Below are 25,001 nucleotides of genomic sequence, written 5' to 3' on the forward strand. Positions count from 1 at the left end.
TCGTCTAATAAAAGACAATAAAATTAGCCACGATCCATTCATGTATACATAAGTATGAAAAAGAATGTTAGTGTCTGACATGTGTTAGAACCTGTCGGCATTGTCTGAAGTTTCGTGCAAACTAATGCATGAAACTGAAAGTAAATTAAATGGATGCGGAACTTCAGCAGAGCTTTCAAAAAATTCATAGTGAGTCGGAACTACAGGATCGGCACTCAAAGCAGATAATATCCGCAAGCGTCTAATTTCAGAACCCCATGTTCGAACTACGAAAATAATATTGGCATTTCTTTCATTGATATTATTAAAAAGCCCCCATTCTTTCGGTCATTCCCTAGAGCAGAAGACTGAGGGGATGAAGCAAAGTCGTGTAAAGCAAAGTCGTGTAAAGAAACTGATGGACAACACGTATACCCTAGCGAGAGGGCAAATCTCATTTTTCAAATTTTCTACATTTGTTAAATTTTCGTAACATAAATCAGATCGGAAGTGCTCTTCATTTCTCAGGAAATGCTATTCAAATTTTAAATTGATTAGCCAAAAAGTTAATCAGTCAAAATTGCTATTCAAAAGTTTCAGACTAAATTGAACCCTGTCCGAAATGTCCGACATTTATCAAAAATATCAATAAAACATGCATAAAAAACATCTCTGTAAGGTTCCAGGCAAAATGTCTGACGTCAACCAGGATTGTGTCAAACATTGTTGGAATTCGCTATAAGAGTAAGCCATAGCCCCGCTGCCCGGGCAAAATGCTTCTTGTGGCACAATGTATGGTGTATGCCTGTCTTCATTAGTGCAGTCAGTTCATTTCTTTGACCAGTGCTTTATTTCCAGGCTTTAAAAATATAAAGTCTGCAAATGTAAAACTTGTTGGTCCATTCGGTCCTGAAGGCTTAACCTCCACTTACCCCTTGGGTGATATATCGCAGACAAGTGTTTCCAGGGAAACTTGCCAGAGGAGCCAATTAATAGAGAGAGAGAGAAATGGGGCTTAACCTCCACTCGACACAAACCAGGTCATTTTGGGACTAACATATGGTTCAATGTTATTTCAATAGTTTGCTTGCGCGTAGGGTCTTTAGCAGTGGGAGGACCCAGAGAAAACCCACGAGGTTGGACAGGTGACCCTACTCCTTGTCACGTACAACCAGGGAATCGAGACCCCGCCAGTTGACTCAATGACCGACCGTATGATACAGTGCGCACGTGCTAACCATTCGGCCACTGTTCTGCTCCTAACCTGGGCTAATGAAGACGGCCATTGAGTGTGCTATGAGGGAAATTTTGTCCGGGCGGCCGCGCTACGGCCTACTCTTATATAGAATTCCAACTGCCAAGGGATCTTTTACGTGCACGCCAATGTGTACACGGGACCTCGGTTTTTCGTCCGATCCGAACAACTAGACAGCTGTCCTTGTCAGGCCCTCAGGGGAAACCATGCCGGAAAATATGGGTGAACTTTCTCGGTTAATGCAGGGATCGACACTTGTGAACAAACTAGATTTACATATTGAAATTAACTGGTTCTAATCATAGCTAAAACTTTAACAAATATATTAGATTTATCAAAATGTTTCAGTGATGTTATAAACATGTGAGTGAAGTCTGTTAAGGATCCCCTGGCAGATGAACATTGAAATAAGATACAGTGGTAGTGTCACTTTCTGAAACTGTATTAACCAATGTCACTGTATTCAATATATCAAATATATCAAAATTTTTAAGTGATGTTCTCATAGCTAACCCGTGTAAGGTACAATGTTCAGAATGGGGGATAGATCCTTAAATCAATCCGAACTATCATTTTGTGTTCTAACATTATTCAATGGAATAATATGGTTTTCAACCTGGAGGGAATTTAAAATCCTTCTTTTGGGGGGAGGGAGAATGAGATGACCTAAGCTAAGAAATAGAACAGTTAATTGGCATTTCCAAAATTATGGCTAGTTAGGGAATTTAAAAACCTTCTATGAGGGGGGTGGGGGAGATGACCTAAGCTAACAAATAGAACAGTTTATTGGCATTTCCAAAATTATGGCTTGTTGACATTATGTGCTTAGCATGTATTCAATACAGAGAGAGAGAGAGAAAGAAATGGGGTTTAACACCCGTCAACACAAACTAGGTCATTTCGGGACTAAAACATGGTTCAATTTTATTTCAATCATTTGCTTGCGAGTCTTTAGCAGTAGGAGGAAACCGGAGGACCCGGAGAAAGCCCACGAGGTTGGACAGACGACCCTGCTCCCTGTCACGTACAACCAGGGAATCGAAACCCCGCCAGTTGACTCAATGACAGACCGTATGATACAGCGCGCATGCTAACCATTCAGCCATCCAACCCCCCTTACTTCAATACAGCATACCTGACCATGAAACAGAATAAAGAGAAGTTAGGGTATGTTTTGTTATTAGATTCTGAAACATGCGGTCGAACATTTTAAGAACATAAAGGGAAGTAACTGTGCTGTAGGTTTAAAAGCTACAACAATAACACTTGGTATTTAATCTCAATCAAAAAAAAATATCAAATTAGCGACTTACCACCACCATGAATGTAAAAACCCCGGAGGTTCTCCTAATGTGATATTTTTTTCCCACCGTATCTGAAAAGGAAAATAAAAATAATTTAGTAATTTATCTTGGTGATGATCAATTGCAAATATCATAAGTGTGTGTAATATGTAATTTAATGCATTTTGATTTATCAATTACACAAACTATAAACATTCACATTGTTGCAAAATTAAATTTCAATGTTCATGTTTATCAAGAAAAACAATTCAATAAATAATTTAGGTGATGATATTCTTTCCATTTCAAAATCCTTAATCCATAAGATATAGTGTGTAATATTTAATGTTATTCATTTATCAATGGAAACAATCTATAACATTGTTGCAAACCAAAATCTCAATGTTGTTATCGTGATTAACATGGTATTTATGGTTTTTAGGAAGAAAAATGACTCCAGTGGAAAAACTTACTTCTGACAAAAATGTCTGTGCTGATTTTTGTGCCCCTACATGTAATAAATATTCATAAACGTATAAAGCTAATCTGAAAAATATAAAAAATGTAAAAATTTACAATCGGAAGAACAACTTCATGGCGGCGGCCATATTGGTAAATACAACGTGCGTGAAACCCAGACTAATGTTGAATATTATTTCGATAAATCGGTTTATTATGATTAATCTGGTTTAGTACATTCCACAAGATGGTGCCGTAGATGTCAAAGGTGGGCCACTTATTAATTCTAATTAATTTACGCCATAATCAAAACAAAAACATCAGTCGTCGAAGGGGGGAAATAGTAACCGGAACAGCCATTCTGTTACGGATTGAATGGGGCATCCCTCACGCGCAGGTGGAAATTTGCCGCTTGCGAAACAAAGGATGATATTTTTCGAACACATATATATCCCGTATATTCCATAGTTTATATTCCATCAGCTAAATCCATTTTATTTCTTGCATTTTACTCACTTTTCCCTGGCTTGAGCATCGGAAGGTACACTAGAACCTTTTCCTTTGGCATACATGCTGAGCGATACACTCGCAGGCACCTGTCAAGACATCAGGGACGACACTGACCCCGTTGCCTTGCCAACATCAAGTAGACCTGTCAAAATGGCAAGTCTCTATTGGATAGTTAATTATAGTAAGCGTGGGGTGCCTCAAAACCGTCAGTTTTAACATCATGCGGTACTGCGACAAAGCCGTTTTGGCTTAACGCCAATTTACTGGTTTGATCAAATGGTGTAAGTTTTTGGAGGCCCATTCTTTTACTTCTTTGTTCAAGAGGCGGAAGACCATAGCCAGCATCAGAATGTATGGACGAATAACAAGAATATATCGATTAATCTTGAATTGAAAAAATAAAAAAAAATAACAACGAAATATTTATGAAGTCATTTTAACAATTATTTAGCTCTGATTAATTTTTGATGAATAAACATGTAAATAGACCGTTAGATGGATTGTGGTGGAATTTTTCAGAGGGAAATATTTGTAGAAATCTTTCGGATTTTGATTGATCTAATTCATGAAAACACAAAGGTCCATTTAATTTGTGCAATATTAATTTAAATGCGTTTTTTTAGAAAACTAAAACTAAGATGATTGAAATATGTATACCTTGAGGAAGTTGGGTAATGCGGTTATGGAAAAATGTTTTACTAACTTTTATTGATGAAGAAAAAAAAAAAAACGAAACACCAAGAACAAGGAAACAATCGTAATTTATACCACTGTTTATATGTTAAATATTTTATCGCAAAAAGCAAACAGAATCTTTTTAAGAAAAAAAACAAAAAAAAACAACATCGCTCCTCATAATTATTTGTTGTATATTGTGTGCCTATGAACTTCGTCAATGATGCAGTGTGAATAGAGTACATGTTTATCAAGTGAAAAACAGCCCGTGTGCTTTGTTTCCAAGTCAATAATACCGCTCACTGCTCGTCTATAGTCAATGAAATGATTTAAATAATAAAGCAACACAGCGCTGACCTATTTTCTTCGAGATTTTGCTCAATAGATTTTGGGGTATCTAGAAACCGTTTTAGGTCAGACTAGTCTACCCTGTGGAGGGTATTAAGCGTTTGAAAAATATACATCTTATGACCACGCGCTTTTTTTGACGCAGTTAATAAAACGAACAACCATTAAATAAATAAACATCTTTATTAAATATTAGTGACTTTACATCTTAGAAGAATTTATGACCATCGGATAAATATTAAAATCCACGGGTTCTGAAACTTGTCCCCTAATTCAATATTTAGACACAGCCTGGCTCTTGTGTACCGTTTAGAAACAACGTGGGCGTCGCGTGTTAGCAAGAAATGGCGGCAGGTTCGATTTCTGAGACGGAATTCAACGAACTTGTGAAAAAAATTATTCAGATATCACAAGCTAATAACGATTCCTGGGAAATACGGAAATCTCCTGTAAGTGAAATGCTTATATAAAACAATTATAGTTCAATCACACCCAATCCAACACTGCACGTGAAAATATATCACGATTACCTTAATATCGGGGTTATTTAGCGTATATCTATCGTTACTAAATATAGCCCTTTCTCGAACGGGAAATAAGATTGTGCGAGTTATTCCCCCTTCGTAATTTGCTTGATCAAAACAAGAAAAATGGCCGACAAAGAACAGTAAAAATAATTTTGAAAGATAACGGTGTATTTTACCGCTGAGGAAAGATGAAGGGAAAAGGAAAGACGTCGCATATCGACAAAGAATGTCCACTGGCTTTCCCAGACCTGCAACCAGTTGATCACACAAAAGATTGTTTGAAGTACAGTCGTATTTTGGATAGAACTGAAGATGAGTGTCTGACGCTGGATGAACTTGATACAGTTCAGACGGATCTAGAAACTTTATTAGCATCAGCAGGAAAAAGGCTGAAGCTGTTGGAAAGTGAGATACAGATACTCGTCAACTGGCAAGATAAAAAAGACTCGACTGGCAATAAGAAGGGTACTCCTGTCGGCAAGGATCACCAGCAGAACTCCGGGAAACGTGGGAAAGGTGCGACGGATGACAAACCGAGTAAAAAGTTGAAAGATGTGAATGGTAAAGCTTCACACGTGGTTGCCACTCCACCGGCAAAACCTAAAAATAAATCTGCTGTGTCGAAACTTCAAGAATATGAATTCTCCGATTCGCCACGAGAAACCTTGCCAAAACTCCCGAAGAATGATGCGGTTAACAGATTCTGGCAATCGGTTGAACCGTATTGTGCAGATATCACCAACGACGATCTTAAACTTCTCGAAGACACCCTTAAATCTCACGAAGAAGACAGCGATTATTTTAAAGTGACCCCACTTGGTAAACATTATACAGAAAAGTGGGCGGAGGAAGATTTAATGGAAGAGCAGACGGACGGCGTTAAAGTCGACAAGAAACGAAACTCAGGAAGTCATAACAACAATCATATCCATCATGATTCAACAACACTTCTGAAAAAACTTGAACCAAACAATATGGAAGATTCGCCGTTTGGTCAACTGACTCAGCGTCTCGTTTCTGCTTTAATTGAAGAAAACATCATGACGCCTATAGACGATTCCATGAATGATATAACTGGTGGAAAGGAATCCGCAGACGAAGCTCCGGCCATTTCACCAAGAACTTTAGCTAAACAGTTGAACATTGGTAACCCAGTGCATCTTGAGAGGAGGATTAAGAGAGAGCTGGAAGAGCAGGGGATTCTCGATTTCGAGGATAAGGAAGACGACAATCCTGATGATGAAATATTGGCGGAGATCCGAAAGAAGCAGTCGGAACTTCGTTTATTGTGTCAACGGAATATAATCATAACTCGACAGCTGTATTGTAAAGCCAAAGAACAAATGGCCCGACAAGAGATGAAGAAAAAACTAGCAGCAGCAGATGCAGAGGTCATGGAAGCTTATAGAAAAATCCAAACGGCAAAACAAAAGAAGAAAACTCCGACCAAAAAAGAAAAAGACGCAGCATTTAAAGCCTTGAAAGAACGAGCCTCAATAATGAAAGCATTGGAAGTGTGATTTTCAAAACTTGGGACAAAATTAGTGAATTAATCAAAACATTATTATGTAAATACTACTGGTTAAACATTGTTATAACAGCAATAGTTAAATTAAATTTACTACCAGTGCTGTTACCTCTTCATTCAAATTACATGCATTCAGTTCATTAATAATTTTGTCATTCTGGCCCAGATTTATATTTATAGAATGAGTTATCTTAAAAAAAATAACCAAAAGAAGGAAATAATTCTATGTACTGGCATATTGGGATGTCTATGTTAATGCTTGTAGATCATTGCAAGCAGGTATTATTAATATCTGTTGGATCCTTCCAGCATTTGATGGATATTTGATCCCCACCCAACCAAAATATTTATTTTGGATTTTGTATCTTTCATTATGGTTGTATAGGCAGTTATGCCATGGATGATTTTCACCATCCTTCTTCTCCTCCTCCAAATTGTTATTAAGGATTTTGTTTTATTTCATCATGTATAGACAGCATGTACATGAATGTTAATGGATGGATTCTTTTTTCTGACCTGTCCAGGCAAAATGTCCCACATAGCACACTGTATGCCCGTCTTCATTAGCCCAGTCGGCACAGAACAGTAGGACATTAAACCCCATTTCATTCCATTTATTCTTTCAGATATTATCTATTAATCCATACATGTTATGTGACACGATGTTAGCGATTAAAAATTACCAGTCAACATTCACATGGCATGTTTTTAAATTGAATTATATATTATGCTGTAGGAAGAATGGTGTATTACCAAACATAATTTTATGGCCATACAAAAACATATTCTGATTCTAAGATACTCCTGCATCACTTTAAGTTGCATGATCTGTTTTATTTCAAAAACTAAAAACAATCTCGTTAATTACCTCATGTAAATATTTTCCGTCAGTTACAGGAGTAAAAATTTGTAGTGTATAAAACCTGATGAATATTATTGACAATATTACACTAGATAATCATGAGATAAATGTAATGTCTTGAAATAATGATAAGAGTTATGTCCCTTTATTTTCTGTAAAAATGTCTGACAAGAACATTTTTAAATTCCAACACTGGTTTCTGCCAATCATGCATGACACTAGATAATCATACACATCCCTATAAACGACATGATATGCCTTGAAATGACTCTGACTGAGAACAAGAATATTATTTTTGAATGGCCTATTATTTAATCTGATTAAAACACAGATTCTATTTTGTTTCGTTTTTTATAGTTCAAAATTTCATTTACATGTCTTTATTACACTAGGATCTGTAAGAGTTGTTATATAACTCGTGTTCTGAATGATGTGGTGAGGGATTAGCCAATGAAACGGTCTGTTACAGTGAGTTTTTGGCGCATAGTGCACTGAACTGTGAGTAACCCACTAGAAACGTCAATGCTGATTGGTTAATCAAATGTCTGACATCATAGGGTCAAAAGCCGCTCGTGTGACCCCTAACGCGACCTCCCACTACAACTGGTCAGCTATTCATGTAGTGTAGGTTATCGAAAGTATAAAAAAACAAAACGAAATATAGATCTGTATTTTAATAAGATTGGCTATTATTGATCCTAGTTTTATAAATGTATCATGTGTGACTGTGAAGTGTCGCATTTCGTCATTGTTTATCAACTTTTCATTACATTCACTCTTAATGGTTGTTATTCATATTATCTTTGTACAAATATTACATTTGTTAAATTCATTTCCATTTTAACATTTAAAGGAGCTAAATCGCTAATATTTGGGACCTAGAAATTGACAAAAGTGGGTCGCAACGCATATAAAACTGTAATATGAATGTATATAAACTGATTTACAGTCAATGGTTTCCGTTTTTACTCCAATTTCAAATCAGTTATGTTCGGTGAAGTAAGACAGCAGTCTCAAGCGAGTGCAAATTTCTAGCGTCTGGTTATTCCAGTCTACATACGCGTTTGATTTGGTGCAATGTGTCTAGCCTCGTCCCTCGAGTCTCTTGATACAACTGGGGCTGAAGCGCATTATGGTACACGATTCGTGTACCAATGGTAAAATGTTTATTTTGTCTTAAATATTGGATATCAAAAGCCCATCTTTTTCTGGTAAGATCACAACATAAATGTTGATTTAATTTGACAAATAAATCGTGTTTTCAATGTTGAAGATTTTGGATGATAATTAGTTAGAGACTTAGCTACTTTAACAATGAAATGGTAGACATTTTCTAATCCACTTAATATCTCAGCCATGCAATTTTCTAGAGTATTAATTATAGCGTCGATGAAGTGTCAAAAGGGTGTATCTCAGGAAATTAGTCAAATACACTTTTTTGCATTTTTAAAATCTCCCAATTAATATGCACATTTCTGTCTAAGCTGTGTATCTCTACGCCAATTAAAACTGTTCTGGGTATCATGTGTCCAAATGTTGTATCTTGATTTGTGGAAATTTTGAAATGCAAAAGGTTCTATTTCTTAATCTTTAGAAATTCTTAGATACACTCTTTTGACACTTCACCGCCGATAGGCTCGTCACATGAATATATGTCTAATATCTCAGCCATACAATGATCTAGAGAGTTGATTGTGGTCTTTTTAAGTGAATAAATGTCTAAATAATCATTTAGGTAACATTTCAAGTCAGAAAAAAGATCTGCAATAGGCAGAATTAGCTCTTTAATAAAAGAGAGTAGATATTATTATAACTTATTTATATATGTTTACAAACAAATAAATATAAAGTTAAAAAAAACAATGTATCCTTATTTTTTTGTAATGGTCAAAGAGACAGAGAGAGAGAGAGAGAGAGTGAGGGGGGGTTTAACATCAACTCGACACAAAAACTCATTTCGGGATAAAAATGGTTCAATTTAATTTTATTATTCGCTTGCGCGTAGGGGCCTTTAGCAGTAGGTAGAAACTGGAGGACCGAGAAAAAACCCACAAGGTTGGACAGGCGACCATACTCCTTGTCACGTGTAGAGACTGGAGGACCGAGAAAAAACCCACAAGGTTGGACAGGCGACCATACTCCTTGTCACGTACAAGTGTGACATCGAAACCACGCCAGTTGACTCAATAACAGTCCTTGTGATCTAAAACTAGTGTTGATTTGGAAATGAAGACGAGCAAAGAGGGCAGCAAGAGCTATTCTTGATGCACCGATTGAAACTCCGTCCACCTCTTTATTTACTAAACTCGGTTGGCTTACCCTTACACAGAGGATTCTTTACAATAAAATTGTCTTATCATTCAAAATTATTACATTTAATACTCCACTTTATCTAAATTTCCATTTTATTGAAAAATCTCTTGTTTCCAAAACGGATATCTTGCTCCGTTCACAGACCAGTAAATCTCTTTTTCTTCAAAAATGCAAAACGGAATCCATGAAATGTACTTTTCATTATTCTGCATGTCTTTTATGGAACAATCTGCCTTTTGATATAAAGATGTGTAAAAATGTTGAAAATTTTAAGATTAAACTGAAAACTCATCTATTTTGCACACTGTAGGAACCATAATATTCAACTGATGACATACTTATTATTTTTAACTTGCAACTGCATTCTATTTTATTTTGTGTGTAATTATAGTGTTCTTCCTATATTCTACTTGTATAATGTATATGTTTTGTAGTTTGGGAGTGACTTATCAAACTTCCCACTTTAAAATGCTATTGCATTTCTAATGATTTTAAATTTATCCTGATATTACATGTATATATGTCTTTGTAGTTTAGGAGGGACCTATGGAAGATTAGTTTTTTTTTTGCAAACTAAATACGTTGCCTCATTAAATAAAATTTTTATTATTATTATTATTATTATACCGTTACGTCATACAGTGTGCTATGAGGCACTATGGTCTACTCTTATATCGAATTCCAACAACTGCCAAGGGATCTTTTATGTGCATGCCAATGTATACACGGGACTCGTTTTTCATCCCATCCGTCCAACATCATAGGTTTTGTCCGGGTCCTCCGGTTTCCTCCCACTGCTAAAGACCCCTACGCGCAAGCGAACTATTGAAATAAAATTAAACCATATGTTAGTCCCAAAGTGACCTAATTTGTGTCGAGTGGACATTAAACCCCATTTCTCTCTCTTTCATCTCTTTCAAACAACTAGACAGTGGTCCTTGTCAGGCCCTCCATCCTGCACCACTGACAAAGGGAAACCACGTCGAAAAATCCTGATGAACTTTCTCGGCCAATGCAGGAATCGAATACGCAACCTCCAGGCTAGCGAGCCAGCGTCTTAACCACTTAGCCACAGTGAGTCCATGTGTTGATAGGAAGTACACAGGTTTGCATCCAGTTGTAAAGCGCATGTCTTGGACCATTCCCCATATTCCTGAAGCAATGACCCGAGAAATCCCTCTCTGGCCATTGCTGGATTGACTTCTGATACTTGAGCTTTTGAGGAAGTGTGTCTATTCTTCCTGTTCAGTCAAATCTATCCCAAGTACAGCAACATGACAGCCCTTCCTTTAATCCGGGGTCTTCCCTAAAACTTTGGACAGTGATTTAAAGTATTAAAAATGGTGAAAGTGTTGTTCGTCTCCAAACAGTATTGTTTACATTGTATTCGTGTTGATAGCCTTGTTTGTCACGTAATTAGTTTTTCTGCAATACTTTGCTCTGTATGCACTGGTTATTGGACATAATAAAATCATTAGTCATGATGTAACGTTATGTGAACATATTTGGTCCAATTTGGAGCTCTGTTTAAAGCGTAATGATATTGTTATGCAGTTAGCTATTGGTTGTTAATCGGACTATTGATCAGTCATAATTTGGAACAGAAATTTGCTCCATTACAGCAGTGTTAAATGGGATTAGCTCTAATTAAACGAGACACTGCGAGAAGTATGACCATTCCCCGGCTATCTCCTCCCCTGTAAGTCAAATAGAGGGAATATTTGAATGGGATCAAGGTACAGGTTTAAAGAAAGACACCAAGAATAGCCCCTGGATTCCTTTACTCGATTTGATATATACTGTGCTGTTTATTATGGGCTATGTCTTTGTATATTGTGTTTTATATCATGCCGATTGGGTGCAGTTCTCTTACACTTACTTTTAGACCATCAAAAACTCAATGGAGATAGTTTGTTTTATTATTTTTTGGGGTTATTGTTTGTTTTAATGTGTGTGAATGATGGTCATGTGAATGATGGTCGTGTGAATGATGGTCTTTTACATGATGATCAATTGCTTTAACATGTAGGGGGGTTGGATGGCCAAATGATTAGCGCGCGCTGTATCATACAGTCTGTCACATTGAGTCAACTGGCAGGGTTTCGATTCCCCGGTTGTAGCTGACAAGGAGTAGGGTCGCCTGTCCAACCTCGTGGGTTTTCTCCGGGTCCTCCGGTTTCCTCCCACTGCTAAAGACCCCTACGCGCAAGCGAATTATTGAAAAAAAATTGAACCATGTGTTAGTCCCGAAATTACCTAGTTTGTGTCTAGTGGACGTTAAACCCCATTTCTCTCTCTCTCTCGCTTTAACATGTACGGTCTTTTACATGATGATCAGTCACTTTAACGTGTAGTGTTTTTTACATGCAGTTTATTCATTTTCCTGTCTACAAAGATCCTTACATCAATTTTCAGATGTTTTCGATATCACCCATGCGTTTATCCCTTGAACCACCACAAACTACAGCTCCCTTTAGCACCTCTAACTACAGCTTCCTCTAACACCACAAACTACAGTTCCCTCTAACACCTCTAACTACAGCTCCCTCTAGCACCACAGACTACAACTCCCACTAGCACCACAAACTACAACTCCCTCTAGCACCAAAAACTACAGCTCCCTCAGAACCACAAACTACAGCTCCCCCCAGCACCACAAACTACATGCACCTGGTACTAAAGCACTAGCACCACAGACTACAACTCCCACTAGCCCTACAAACTACACCTCCCACTAGCAACTACACCTCTCCCCCCCCCCCCTCAGCACCACAAACTACAGTTCCCCCCCCCAAGCACCATAAACTACACCTCCCCCCAGCACCACAAACTACAGCTCCCTCTAGCACCACCAACTACAGCTCTCTTTAGCACCACAAACGACATGCACCTGATACTAAAGCACTAGCACCACAGACTACAACTCCCTTTAGCACCACAAACTATAACTCCCACTAGCACCACAAACTACAACTCCCAGTAGCAACTACACCTACCCCCAGCACCACAAACTACATGCACCTGGTACTATAGGGTAAGTGGGGATGGATGAGCTTTAGATCATAAGGTCTGTTATTGAGTGGCATGGTATCATTTCCCAGATTGTACGTGACAAGGTTTGGGTCTATCCTGTTAAATTTTATCTGACTTCCTTCCACTACTTCCACTGCTTGATAATGACTAGAGAAGCCTAGTTGAAACGTCGCTCAGTAATAAGCAGTAATTGTATTCCATAAATTGTGACCTGTATACTAAAGACCCCTTTGCACTGACAATTAATGAAATAAAATTGAAACATATGTTAGTCCCGAAATAACCTGGTTTAAGTTCAGTGGACCTTGATTAAATTCCACTTATCTCTGGTTTGCTAAAGGGTTATGGTAATGCAGGTATTTTTGTTATTTTCAGCATGATGAGAGTATTTACCTGGTGAAAAGACAGACAGTGAATATCTCACCCGAGGATCAACAGAATTTAACTGATACAGACAGATCAGATATAAACAGTTTAGAATCTGTATCAGTTGAAGAGGTAACTTTAGTTCCTGTATTTCTGATATTCAAATGAGTTGTTTAACTATAGCCCAAGAAACATCCTCTAGTTGTTTGAATAGGACAAAAAACGAGGTCCTGTGTTGGCAGAGGAAGTTTCTCAGGATGTTTCATTGCTGTTTCCCTTTGTCAGTTGTGCAGGATGGACACTCTAGTATAGAAATGAAATTGGGTTTAATATCCTTCTCTTCTGCTCCGACTGGGCTAATGAAAATTGGGTTTATGCCATATAGTGTGCTATGAGGGAAATGGCCAACTCTTATATCAAATTCCAACTGCCAAGGAATTTTTTGCATGCACTCCGATGTGTACACAGGACCTCAGATTTTTGTCCCATCCAAATGACTGGACAGCTGTCCCTATCAGGCCCTCTGTCTTGTACAAATGACAAGGGGAAACCATGACGGAAAATCCCAATAAACTTTCACAGCCAACACTGGGATTGAACCCCGACCTCCAGGCTAGCAAGCCAGCGTCTTACTCACTTAACCTCGTCTAGTAAAGAACAACGTCTAGTTGTTCGGATATGAATAAAAACCAAGGTCCCGTGTACACATTGGTGTGTAGATAAAAGAACCCGTGATTGTTTTTGTTTTTGAAATAAAAACAGGTCATATGCCCCTTTTTAAAGTGACACAGGAGTGTTTTTGTGAACCAGAATATTATTTGAAGAGTCAAGGGGAAGAATGATCTAAGTCACATTTTTGTCTTTTCGCATAAAAGGCAAACCAGACTTTTGGACGAGAATGCTGGACGCGAACAGAACAACGAGTGGGTTTAATCACAACTTCAAAATGATGTTTAATATGAATCATAATTACCAGTACAACAACTGACTTCCACTTTTCAGCCAACTTAAGGTCAAATAAGGGTACGATGGACTTGTATTTGTCCGGGAGGCCATTTCAGAAGGGCCTTGGTTCGATGTGACTGATCGTGATCGTTTTTGCCTGAAATTGATTGTTCCACAGAAAGCTTATACAATTTGCTACCAGATGGCGCCATTAACTGAGGTTCGTTGAAATAATGACTAAGATTGTTCTTCCCTGGGGCTCTTCATTTGTTATGGCCTAACTTTATCTGACTTGACCATCTTGATCCATACATGTTTTTGTATTTCAGACCAATGATCCAAGCTGTCTACAGTATGTGAATCCAGTGAAGATATTAACCTATGATTATCATATCGTCTACAGTTCTAGCTATAGTGTTCCTGTTTTATATTTTAACGTTTATCAACCAAGTAAGATATTAAAGGGACAATAACACTCTTGCTGGCTTGACAGCTCCAGAATATAAATAATAGCCTTATTCTAAGTATTAGATGTTTAAGTGTCCTACCTGTTGTGTAAATTATCCATTACATCCTATTTTACTTGTCCAGAGGGTTCGAAAATATTTTTAAATCCAAGTCACATTTGAAAAGGTTTACGTTAGGTTTTTCAAATCATTTAGTTGAAATTTTCCAATTTTTTAAATTAGATGTGTTAAGATGAAATTTGTATCATCAATTAATTGGAATATTGTAAAATAGTACAATTTGTTGACTAGAATAAAGATTGGGACATATTATTCAGTTACAACAAGAGTGTTATTGAGCTTTTAAATTAAATAAAATAACTGGGCGTACCCCATACAGTGGAAAGTTTGCTCAGGTGACACTAGAGCGTACTCTTATTTTGAACTGTCAATCTTAATACTCTAGATCAGTCGTGGGAGGTTGGATGGCCGAATGGTTAACATGTGCGCATTGTATCATAAAGTCTGTCATTGAGTCAACTGGCGTGGTTTCGATTCTCCAGTTGTAGGGTCGTCTATCCAACCTTGTGGGTTTTCTTCAGGTTCTCCAGTTTCCTTCCACTGCTAAAGACCCTACGTGCAAGCAAATTATTGAAATAAAAAATCGACCATGTGTTATTCCCGAAATGACCTAGTTTGTTTCGTGAGTGGACTTTAAACCCCATTTCTCTCTCTCACTTTTCACACCATCAACTTAAATCTAAATGATAATATCATTGGAAGATATGTGAAATTTTAATTTGCAGTGGGGCACCTTTGACTTAGAAGAAGATCTCCAAAGTTAAATCCAAATGATATTTATTTGTAGGTGGGCAACTTGTATCATTAGAAGATATATGGAGTCTAGTTCCTGATATTTATCAACAACAATTACACACAGATAAATGGTCTATATTAACACAACAGGTAGGATCTCTCTATCTCTCTCTCTCTCCATATCTCTATCTCTGAGCATAACCATAGAACTAGAATACTAACGGGAACGCCCACTCGGTGACGTACAACGGTGATGACATAATTATGTTGTACATCGCATGCGCGAAGTCAATAAGGCACAAGTAACTTCCGGCCGTATGTCAACATAGCAGAAGAGTACGACGTCCTGGAATTTCAAGAACTTGACGGTGTAATAGATGTAAGTTATTCATAATTTTAATGAGTTTTTTTTAAATTAGTTATATAACATACCATCGGGAGTATAAACCATTAATTTTCGGACATTAAATTATCCGAACACACGTTTGTGTATCATTTTCTACTACATATTATAAAATTATTATTAATAAATTATGATGACATTCACATTTTATTTAGGACTTGTTATTATTTTTATTTATTGTTTTGTGCATATTGTTGTTAGCCTTTGGCATGTCCGTGCCAGTTTTGGCTGGTTTCCCAGTGCCCTTTTCTTGTTTATAACAAGGGGTTTTACATAGGCTAAGCCTGTTCCCCAATCCCATTCAGACATCCTGAATAAAAATATTGTTTATAAAAAAAAAAATGTGTATTCTTTACTACAGCTTTTCTTTGCTAAAGATTTGTTTGAGACATCTCAACCTGTCGTTCCAGTAGCATCCGTAAGTTTTCTACATATACAACAACATACATATAATCACATAGTGTTCGTAGCAAATGGGCAAGTTTTGAAACTCATTATAGTCTCGACCATGTCTATATATTTTTTTTCTTCTCAAACGATCAAATTGCTTTGGAAATGAAATGAAATGGGGTTTAACGTCCTACTGTTCTGCTCCTATGCTGGGCTAATGAAGACGGGTATACGCCATAAGGTGTGATTTATGGGAATTCCAACTGCCAAGGGATCTTTTACGTGCATTCCAATGTATACAGGTGACCTCGGGTTTTCGTATCATCCGAAGGATTAGACAGCTGTCCTTGTCAGGCCCTCCGTACTGCATCACTGACAAGGGGGAACCACGCCGGAAAATCTGGATGAACTTTCTCGGCAAATGTAGGGATCGATCACCCGACCTCCAGGCTAGCGAGCCAGCGTCTTACCCACTTAGCCACGTGATCCCAAATTGCTTTGGAACAGTTTCTTTTATTTTGTATAATATTTACTTTAAAGGGACAATAACACTCTTGCTGGCTTGAAAGCTCCAGAAAATAAATAATATCTCTATCTAAGTACTAGATGTTTAAGTGTCCCACCTGTTGTGTAAATTATCCATTACATCCTATTTTACTTGTCCAGAGGGTTCGAAAATATTTTTAAATCGAAGTTTCATTTGAAAAGGTTTATGTTAGACGTTTTAAACCATTATGTTGAATTTTTTAAATAAGGTGTGTTAAGATGAAATTTGTATCATCAATTAATTGAAATATTCTAAAATAGTTAATTTGTTGACCAGAATAAAGATTGGGACGTATTATTCAGTTACAACAAGAGTGGTATTGAGCCTTTAAAGAACTGTATTAATTTGGTATCAAGCTCGTAATTAGATAAAATTGTGAGGGAAATTATAACCTCCAACCCTGTCTTTGGTTGTGTACAGATTTACACTGGTAATTTTAATTCATAGCTATTGATTTTGTTTGGTTTTTATTTACGTTGTTTTCATTGTTATTTATTTTCTTTTTAAGATTCAAACTAATCCAGTTAAATTTAATGGGAAAGTTCAAGTAGTGGTTATATGAAAAATGATCTGATGTTCACATGATCTCAAGGGTTTGCCGAACCTCAATCGAGTTTAACCCCAACAAGGAATATTATACATCAAAACTTGTCATCTGCCTGTGCATTTTCTAGTATAAGTTTATCATCATTTGGAACAAATGGTTAAATTACTATTCAAGATGACTAATTTAAAAAACAAGAACAACAATATGTGGTTGGAATGATCCAAGGCTCTGTTCAAAGATATTTTATTCACATGACAGTGATGCTTGTTAAATAAAACTTGTGAATTTAACAGATAATGACCATTGATAAACACTAAAGGCAAATAGAAATGAACAAAAAAATCCATAAGCTTATGATAATAATGATTAAACATACATTATGCAAGAGCTAAATCTGCCTATTGCAGGTTTTCTTTAGGCCTGAAATGTTTTCTAAATTATTAATTAGACATTAATTAACTTATCCAGGCCCTAATCAACTCTCGATGACATCGGATTTCTCCAATATTAAATAGATTAGAACAGTTCAGCCATATTTTGATTTAAGCTAAAAATGGAGGAGTGAGACTACTTCGAACAACCAGTACGATGGTTGAAATTATTGCACACGTCTTGTCAAACCTTCAAAGGCCTTCAAAGGCTAATATCTTCGCTCGCAATAGAGTAATTTGAATGAAATTTTCAAATTATTCATTTTACATTATTTATCTTCGAACTATTATAGCAAGAATGGCTAGCTCTTTATCAAAATCTTACATAATGTATATTTAAGAATAATTTAATACATTTATAAAGCTCACACATTACAAGTTGTGCACCTGTATAAAATTTGTATAAATTTTGTTATCATTGTTAATATTTTATACTGAGATGCAATAAAAATAATACATCACTTTTATAAATGGATGAATGTAAATCTTGTTTGAAATGAATCCAGGTTTAACACCCTACTTAGTACTTTTCAGTTCAATTTTGTTTTAAAGATTTGCTTTAATCTTGCAATTAAGGATGTAACAACATCATATTACGATGATAACATGTGAGAATGTTTTGAAGATTGCGTAAACGCACCCCGAACAATTCTCAATCAAAAAAATTAAACCCAACAGAATCAGTATGTTGATTTTTCTGGTACACACGTGGGGTATATAATGCAGCTTTTAAAAAGCTAGGTTTTGTGCAACTGTGGAAGGTGCAAAGTTATGCCACGTCATCTCAGAGGTGCTATTTCATTGTGTCTCGATATATTTTGTTTACAATTATCAACCTGGCCCCAAGTTCACAAAGCATTCCCAGACTTAATAATTTGCTCAACTTTCAATCACTGTTTTTGAGAAATATCTTTGATCCAGAAACACAAAACTTTGCACATAGTTTCTTACTGATATATTTACATTAAAACAACAATAGTTAGTAAAGTGTTATATTTAAGTTAAAATAAGACAAACAATTTTGAGTAAAACCTTAACTTAAGACTGAGAATGCTTTGTGAACTTGGGGCCTTGTTTTCTTTTCATTACTTATTATCTACAATACAGTAATAACAAGAAATAAAAAATTTGTAGAACACTGCTGATTAAGTTCTAGATTTAATCCTAGATTCAATCACATTTATATTTTTATACTTCCAATATCGATATTAATTCCAATAGAGCCAGGTGATGTTTAGTTTAATTATACACTTTCTATTTTGTTGTATGAAATTATCTGTATAATCTGTGTTTTTGTTACTTTCATTGTGTGAAATGCTTGCAGCAAAGTGCTGTAAATAAAATACCTGACATCAATGATCACAGTTTAACTCTATAACTTCTCATTTGACCTCAAATCTATGTGGAGTGGAGTCAGTTGGAAGAAATAAATCAAAATGGAGTGAAATCTACATTTTAATCAAATTCGTACCACATGATTATATTCTACCACTTTTTGCTCGTTTATATGGCAACTATATATTATTGCTAAGCTATTTTTGAATTGTAAATTACATTTACAAGTATGTAAATATTGATTCTTTGAATTATATATTTTCAATCAAAATCTGAATATGCAATGTGCTATGTAGCCATATATGTGAAATAAACTATTATTATTGCTATTTACTTTCTCTGTAAATCTCTGTTAATCTGTCGACAACTTAAACAAATTTCGATTTGAGTGTCCTCAAGAAAACTATTACATACAGAAGCAAGTACACAGATTTCGTAATTTATATGTTGACTTATTTGTGTTCATGAAAAGATCAACTTGTCTGATATATCTTACAGTTGTAGGCTGACATTGAGAATAAGACTGTAAATGTTTTGATGTTATGCCCCTACATATCTTCATATTCTCAACAGTTCTTATAAGTAAATCTATAGATGTAACTTTAATTTGAACAGGAAACAAAAATTATTATATTGTACTTCACAATTCAAGTCCTTGTCAATGGTTAAATGGTATGTTACACTTTTATCTTCAGTTTTAATCAGATAGATATAATCACTTGAAGACTGACATAGCCACAAAGCAGGCATTTGACATAAAAATGATTTCTGCAACATCTGAAAGGTTACTTCGTTCATATGTAAACATTGAGTTTCCTCGGTTTTCCTTGGACTCTGAATAAAATAGACAAATTTATAAAACTCAATTAAAACAAGAAGAATTGGATTCTCATACATGTATTCATAATTTTCTCGGTTTCTGAATAAAATCGAAAAACTTACAAAAGTAAATATAAAGAAGAATCGGATATTCATACAAGTATTTATAAATAAAATTATGGGAGATTACAGAAAGAGCTAGCAGTTCTCATCATAATAGTTAAAAACTAGATAATGTAAAGGGAATTTGCTGAAAATTTCAGTCAAATTGATCCACCCTGAACCGAGTATTTAGTGGTTGAATTTTGGGCCTAGCCTCGATCATCATTACTAAGGTCGGTACGATAAAAAAAAAACATGGTCTCGATTATCCATTTTTTGATTTAATCAGAAGTAGCAGACTGGGCTCTAATCCAGTATATATCACAGGCTAGCGATGCCATCGAGCGTTGATTATGGTCTGGATAAGTTAATTAATGTGTAATTAATAATTTAGATAACATTCCAGGCCTAAAGAAAGACCTGCAGTTGACAGATTTAGCTCTTGCATAATGTCTGTTTAATATTGATGAATTAAATGTTCATATACTGATCTTTAATAAGGAAACATCAAATGTTCATAATTATAATTAAGTTAACAGAAATTTAAGTTACCGGTGACTTCCTTGGATTCAATTTCTTTGTTGTTGCGCTTTTCTGTAGAAGAATTAAGGTTGATAGTCTCCCTAACCCTTCTTTTAATCTTCGATAAGTGGACCCAGAATTTTTGTAAACATCTGAAATATTCATAAAATCAAAATAAAAAGGTTCCTACATACAAAACAAAAGGTTCAGATATAATTATTTTTTTTCCATGCTTGTTGATTATTCATACCGGGAACAAGATTATTTCGGAATTTAAAAATAAAAGGATTTGACAGGTCAAGGTCAGTCATAAATAAATATACAATTTTAATTTTTATGGAGCTGCTCAGTTAAAACTTTGACCTTTAAAAAAAAATAATAATTAGTAATTCATAAAATTAAAGTAAAAGAAGATTGTTGAGAGAGAATCGTCATGCTGTCACACACTCATCGGGTGTAGTAATCGTCAATTTCATAACAAATTGAAAATAGACTAGGCCTAGCTACGGCACTAATGTAAACAAACCTATATGCATACAACTTTGATGAGAGAAGGGGTAAAATCTAACGGGCAAACATGAAAATACAGACATTCATTGTTTCATTGTAGGTTGTCAGGGTGGACTGCCAACTAGAATCTACATAATTAATTTCTTTTGAGTTTTTACTTACTTTTTCAACGAAATAATCCGGCTCAACGTGTCTTGAACATGTTGTCAAGGTCTTGTCATTTATCGGGTCTGATCTGGTAGACTGTATATGATGATACGTAATGATTCTCTCTCCACACTGTTGTTTTTGGGTAAGCGATAGAATGATCAACCCGATTTCTTTTATTGCAGGCGGAACATCCGAACAAAACACAATTCGCGCCAGGCATTTTGTTAGTGCGAGCAGAAACCGGAAGTACGCTGTGCCCGATATCAGCGTCAGAAGCCCGCCGTCACATAAGGTAGTGACGTCACACGGTGGGCGTTCCCGTTAGTATTCTAGTTCTATGGCATTACCAACCTCTCAACACTTTTATGTATAATATTCTCCAAAACCTGGGAGAAGATGTACCTCAAACCCTTTTCTCTGATGCTACAACAGAAGTCAACAAAAATCGCCATAAAAATGAGGGGGGTGGGGGGAGGGAAGTGGAGAGACTTAATAGAAGGTTGTCCTTGGTAACCATGTGTAGGAATTTATTGGTGTCTTTGTTGGTTCATATCCATCAAAATAAAATATAAAATAAAGTTATCTCCCTTTTATTTGTCTATGAGAGAAACTCCTGGGCAGGTTTGTTCAATCATGGATCTTATAATACATGTAGGTATACTATACTTTCTGTGTAACTGAGTAGGTTTGTACAATGTGGTATAATTTCTGTGAAACTGGACAGGTTTCTAGTTTGTACAATGTGGTATAATTTCTGTGAAACTGGACAGGTTTCTAGTTTCTACAATGTGATATAATTTCTGTGAAACTGGGCAGGTTTCTAGTTTCTACAATGTGATATCATGTCTGGGAAAGAAACCAGCCAGGGTCCTGTTTCTCGAAATCTTAACTAAAGATAAAATCCAAATTTTCGTAGATACTTCAATTTTGATTGACTAAGCACTAAAATCAATCTAATATTATCCAATCAAATTACTAAAATTTGGATTTTATCTTAGTTAAAATTTCGTGAAACAGGCCCCAGGTTTGTACAAAGCCTACTTTTCTTCTTATTCCTACAGAAATGAAATGAAAATGAAATGAAATGGGGTTTAACCGCCTATGTCCTACTGGGCTAATGAAGACAGGCACATGCCATACAGTGTGCTATAAGGGAAATTTTGCCCGGGCAGCGCCCCTATGGCCTACTCTTATATCGAATTCCAGCTGCCAAGGGATTTTTTATGTGCATGCCAATGTATAGGCTACATAGGACCTCGGTTGTTTGTCCCATGCAAACGACTAGACAGCTATCCTTGTCAGGCCCTCCATCCTGCGCCACTGACAAGGGGAAACCATGCGGGAAAATCCTGATGAACTTTCTCAGCCATGCAGGGATCAAAACACGCAACCTCCAGGCTAGCGAGCCAGGGTCTTACTCACATAACCACCATGGCTCCCTATTCCAACAAACAAATATCAAATCAAGTGAATGGATTCAGGGCCAACTGTAAGAGTCCACTACAGTCCAGGGCCTGTACAAATCATTGTTCATCAGGAGAACAATTGTATCTTCAGGGCCAGAATCTTCTCAAAATCCATGGAAACCTTCAAATCCCAGCTCAAAACATTACTGTTCCAGAATTCCTTGTTGATAATAAGGGGGGGTGGTTGTGTGAATGGTTTGCATGTGCGTGTTGAATCATAAGGTCTGTTGTTCAGTCATATATTGAACCATATATTAGTCCCAAAATGACCTCTCTCTCTCTCTCTCTCTCTCTCTCTCTCTGTTTACAATAATCACTCTTGAACCAGCAGTGCATTAGATATTGTGTTTATATATGTTGATCTGCCTCCATCTTACAGGAACATCCTATACTAGGTCGACCATTTTATCAACTCCATCCCTGTCTTACTGCCATGATGATGAAAAACATTCAAACTATTGGAGATGAGAGGTAACTTATTTATTTATGGAGAAAGGTGACAGTAAATCCACCATGGCCATTTAAAGTTTACATTAATGTCCATTGATTTCTGGGATCCACTGTGGCTCAAGGAGTAAGGTGCTCGTTAGTTAAAATTCGTTCCTGGCTTAGATCCCGGTGTTGGCTGCAAATGTTCCTCAGGATTTTCATGTTCCTGAAGCAACGACTGCGAGTTTTACAACATCTGGACCTTGCTAGTTTACTTCACAATTCTCGAACTTATAGCTAAGTTATATACAGACACGTGAACAGTAGCGTCCTGTCAGAGATTGTGACATCGCAACCTCCACGGAAACCTTGACATTGAACGAACCTTGAACATTTTAGCTTGAAAGTGCGAGACTTAGTATTCGCTACGACTGAGGAATCTGATAGGCTTACAAGCTGGGCTTGTACCCAATCAAAATTAGTGCCGAAATATGCAGGGTATTACGTGAAGGCCTTGATAGGATGTATGTAGTTAAAGCGAAATCAAGCCTTCTATTGAAGATGCAGGATTTTCTGGTTTGGTTATTCAGGGCAAAGGACCTGGTAAGGACAGTGCCTACTCATTTGGATGGGACAAAAAAAACCAACAACATTTTGATATGTTGAATTGCATAACAGGTGCTTGTTACTTACATAACCAACAACAGGTGCTTGTTATATAAACAACAACAGGTGCTTGTTACATAAACAACAACAGGTGCTTGTTATATAAATAACAACAGGTGCTTGTTACATAAACAACAACAGGTGCTTGTTATATAAATAACAACCATGTCTATATTCATGTGTCAATATATTAAACTATTTATTCTATAACTTCTATTTCAGGAAGAATTATCTGATTTCATGGCTCAGTTCTGTTGGTCCAGTTGTTGGATTAAAATTACCTCTAATTTATGCCCAGACTTGAAGATATTGCGTAGAAACTGGTAGGATCTTGAAGAATCCATGCTTGTGATTGGACAGTGATATCTACATTACCTCTAATTTATGCCCAGACTTGAAGATATTTTGTAGAAATTGGTAGGATCTGGAAGAATCCATGCTGGTGATGGCAGAATCAGGGCCGCATTAAGGGTCGGGGTGGGGGTGATTGTCCTGACTGTGATGCATTGAGGATGCTTAATATTAAAGGGGTCACCAAATTAGTTAAAAATTTTATTTTTATATAACCTAATATAGCACATAAGTTTATTTATTATGTTGTAGCCTATATGTTTGTGCCAAGTAAGTCGATCTAAGTAAAATGCTGACATACAAATTGCATTTGTCTGAGTAAAGGACAATGGCCGGAATTAGCCCCCTTTTCACTGTTGATGCAAGGGCCCCAGTAATATTTACAGCAAGGGGCCCATTGCAAGTTTAATCCGCCATAGAAGGACCAGCGGCCATATTCACTTGATTTGTTTCACTTTTGCCCCCTTTTCACTTTTGATGCAAGGACCTCAGTGACATTTACAGCAAGGTGGCCAATGTAAGCTTATAATGCGCCCTAGAAGGACCAGCGGCCATATTTACTTTATTTGTTTCACGATTTTTTACTATTATTTATTGATTAAAATAAATATGTATAAATCTAGCTATGGTTATATATAATCTGGATCACCCAGTCTCTATCCTTGATATGTTATAGCTATAGTTATACATAGCTTGGATCACCCAGTCACTATCCAGGGTATATTATAGCTACAGTTATATATAGCCTGGATCACCCAGGCTCTAACCAGGGTATAGTATATGATAGATTTTATTTCCTTTTAGTCTTGATCACCCGGACTTTATCCAACGATAATTATAGTCATAATCATATATAGTTTGGATCACCCAGACTCTATCCAGGATATCTTATAGCTATAGTTTTCTACAATCTGGATCAGGCGACCCCACATTTTTCATGTACAAGCGGGGAGTCGAAACCACACCACTTGACTTAATAACAGACCTT

The 25,001-nt window shown here is 36.4% G+C and overlaps 3 protein-coding genes and 2 long non-coding RNA genes across 15 annotated transcripts in view; 3 read left to right on the forward strand and 2 right to left on the reverse strand.

Moving 5' to 3' along the window:
- Positions 1–3,629, reverse strand: part of LOC126819101 (single-stranded DNA-binding protein 3) — an 85,810-nt gene extending 82,181 nt beyond the window's left edge. For all 11 annotated transcript variants that reach the window (XM_050546961.2, XM_050546960.2, XM_050546959.2 and 8 more), the window contains exons 1-3: positions 3,493–3,629; positions 2,991–3,063; positions 2,548–2,609 (exon numbers count right to left, since the gene is read on the reverse strand). In XM_050546961.2, coding sequence (XP_050402918.1) covers positions 2,548–2,609; positions 2,991–3,063; positions 3,493–3,548 — 191 coding nt within the window. In that variant the 5' untranslated portion in view covers positions 3,549–3,629. The remainder of the gene's footprint in view (positions 1–2,547; positions 2,610–2,990; positions 3,064–3,492) is intronic.
- A 1,178-nt stretch (positions 3,630–4,807) lies between these two features.
- On the forward strand, positions 4,808–24,635 carry LOC126817781 (ubiquitin-like-conjugating enzyme ATG10). Its single transcript, XM_050544926.1, has 7 exons — positions 4,808–4,958; positions 13,148–13,270; positions 14,413–14,533; positions 15,398–15,495; positions 21,627–21,752; positions 22,947–23,038; positions 23,885–24,635. The coding sequence occupies exons 1-7, from the start codon at positions 4,854–4,856 to the stop codon at positions 23,964–23,966; spliced, it is 747 nt and encodes a 248-aa protein (XP_050400883.1). The 5' UTR covers positions 4,808–4,853; the 3' UTR covers positions 23,967–24,635.
- Positions 5,146–9,243, forward strand: LOC126819102 (transcriptional adapter 3-B). The gene has a single exon (XM_050546967.2). The coding sequence runs from the start codon at positions 5,225–5,227 to the stop codon at positions 6,554–6,556; it is 1,332 nt and encodes a 443-aa protein (XP_050402924.1). The 5' UTR covers positions 5,146–5,224; the 3' UTR covers positions 6,557–9,243.
- Positions 15,589–17,477, forward strand: LOC126819146 (uncharacterized). Its single transcript, XR_007679520.2, has 3 exons — positions 15,589–15,724; positions 16,110–16,166; positions 17,194–17,477. It is a non-coding gene; the product is annotated as an uncharacterized LOC126819146 (long non-coding RNA).
- On the reverse strand, positions 17,438–21,200 carry LOC126819151 (uncharacterized). Its single transcript, XR_007679526.1, has 3 exons — positions 21,114–21,200; positions 20,472–20,593; positions 17,438–19,832 (listed from the first exon to the last, which is right to left on the reverse strand). It is a non-coding gene; the product is annotated as an uncharacterized LOC126819151 (long non-coding RNA).
- Positions 24,636–25,001: the final 366 nt, after the last annotated feature.

The sequence above is a fragment of the Patella vulgata genome, chromosome 4 (genome assembly GCF_932274485.2).
Source record: "Patella vulgata chromosome 4, xgPatVulg1.2, whole genome shotgun sequence".
NCBI lineage: Eukaryota > Metazoa > Mollusca > Gastropoda > Patellidae > Patella > Patella vulgata.